The 2,384-nt window shown below is 41.8% G+C and overlaps 1 protein-coding gene across 1 annotated transcript; it reads right to left on the bottom strand.

The window, feature by feature from the left end:
• Nucleotides 1-1,608: 1,608 nt before the first annotated feature.
• LOC128132568 (uncharacterized) lies at nucleotides 1,609-2,019 on the bottom strand. Its single transcript, XM_052769123.1, has one exon. It carries the CDS (start codon nucleotides 2,017-2,019, stop codon nucleotides 1,609-1,611), a length of 411 nt encoding a protein of 136 aa, XP_052625083.1.
• Nucleotides 2,020-2,384: the final 365 nt, after the last annotated feature.

The raw sequence follows: 2,384 nt of genomic DNA, 5'->3' as shown, positions 1-2,384 counted from the left end.
TAAACGTATCACCCTCAGCAGTTATATGGAAACCATATAACACGGGTGGAACACTAACTCTACTGGAATGTCTAAGAGGTAAGGACTCGTCAATTGGTTTAATAGGAGTTTCTACCTCGACTTGAGCGCTAGTGTTTGAGGTTACTTCATCACTTGATTCTTGAAGCTCTTCAAGGTCAATTTGCCTCCCACTGTCCTCTTTGCATATGAGTTCTCTCTCTCGAAAAACCCTTATCCTCGCAATGAAGACAACATTGTCACTCGGACTGTAGAAGAGATATCCAAAGGAATTATGTGGATAGCCGATGAAAATACACCGCTCACTGCGAGGTTCAAGCTTGTCGTGAGTCCATCGTCTTACGAAAGCCTCGCAACCCCAAACCTTGATATGTGCCAACGAGGGAACGTTCCCTGTCCACATCTCGGGAGGTTTTTTGGCAACCTTCTTAGTTGGGACTAGATTAACGATATGAGTGGCAATCTCTAAGGCATACCCCCAAAATGAGAAAGGTAATGACGCTTGACTCATCATGGAACGGACCATGTCCAACAAGGTTCTATTGCACCTCTCAGCCACACCATTCAGCTGTGGTATCCTAGGTGGCGTCAATTGTGAAACAATTCCACATTCTATAAGATAGTCGTGGAACTCGATACTAAGATACTCACCACCTCGATCGGATCGGAGCATCTTTATCTTCCTGCCCAATTGATTCTCCACTTCTTTCTTGAACTCTTTGAACTTTTCAAAGGTTTTTGACTTGTGCTTGATTAAGAAGATATACCCATATCTGCTATAAACGTTGGTAAATGTCACATATAAGCGATTTGCATCCTTTGTGGTGGGTCTAAAGGTCCTACACACATCGGCGTGTATGAGATCAAATAATCCCTCACCTCTTTCACAAGTACCAGTGAAGGGCGACTTAGTCATCTTTCCAGGCAGACAAGATTCGCACGTGTCATCCGACTTTAGGTCAAATGAATCTAACACTCCATCCTTTTGGAGTTGGGCTATGCGCTTCTTGTTGACATGTCCAAGATGATAATGCCACAAGCATGCCTTGTCCAAACCATTGGACGAATCAATATGTAACACATTATTTCCTAAGTTGTCTACAACCATCACAGTTACATATATACCATTACAAGGCAATGCTTCAAAATAGAAAGTACCATTATAGAAAGCATTAATAGAACCAATTTATTATTAGACAAAAACCTAAAACCTTGTTTATACAAACCATGAAATGAAATAATATTCCTCGTCATATCTAACGAGTAGCAAAAATTATTCAACTCTAAACCTAACCCACTACAAAGCACTAAAGAGTAAACTCACATCTTGGTGACATGCGACACTTTCCTATTCCCCATGATCAAGTTCATCTTCCCACTCTCCACATCCCTACTTCTTCTTAGACCCTGCAAATCAGAACAAATGTGAAAACAACACCCTGTGTCAAGGAACCAAGGACTAGCATGTGATGAGTTATTAGATTGAATAGTATAAATACCTACGAAGGTGGGCTTTATCTTACCATCCTTGATGTCTTGCAGATACTTCAGGCAACTTTGTTTCCAATGCCCTTTTTCGTTACAATGGAATCACTCTGCATCTTCTGGATTAGACGAAGGAGCAGAAAAACCACCTTTGGTTCTACTTGAAGAAGAACCATCATGAGACATTCCCTTGTGACTCTTATAAGGACCTTTCCTCTTCTTCCCTTTCCCTTGTCCAATTGCCAGGACAGGGGCAGCGGTAGTAGGATTTGATGCGACAGCTTTTCCTTTCAAGCCGGTTTCAATAGTTCTTAACAACTCTTGAAGTTTGCTCAAGGTCACCTCATCCTTGTTCATATGATAAGTCATCTTGAACTGTTCGTAACAAGCAGGTAAATACTGGAGGATAATATCAATGGCCAAATCTTCATCGAATTTTGCGTTCAACTTGAGCAATCGATCCACATATTTTTGCATTCTTTGCAAATGGGTCGTGATGGACTCTCCATCCTTCATTTTGGTTGTTATTAACAAGGAAACTATCTCGTACCTCTCTTGGCGTGCACTTTGATGGTACTTTTCCATCAAATCTTGGTGCATTTCTTAAGGCCAATAGTCCTCGTAGAACTTTTGAAGCTCGGGAGTCATAGTGGCTACCATGATGCACGACACCTTTGTCGCCTCTTTGCATCGATCCCTATACTCGGTGATTTCTTTGGGAGTAGTAGTAGTTTTGTTGATCTCGACGAGTTGTTTTTCGAGAATATCTTCCTTGTCCTCGTACCTTAGGGCCATGTGGATGTTGCGCATCTAATCGTTGAAGTTGGATCCATCAAATGCGACTCTCCTACAAATGCCCAAGCGAGAAAGTGGGTTCGAGG

This window comes from Lactuca sativa, chromosome 3 (genome assembly GCF_002870075.4).
Source record: "Lactuca sativa cultivar Salinas chromosome 3, Lsat_Salinas_v11, whole genome shotgun sequence".
NCBI classification, from domain to species: domain Eukaryota; kingdom Viridiplantae; phylum Streptophyta; class Magnoliopsida; order Asterales; family Asteraceae; genus Lactuca; species Lactuca sativa.
This window is presented reverse-complemented; position numbering and strand designations above follow the sequence as displayed.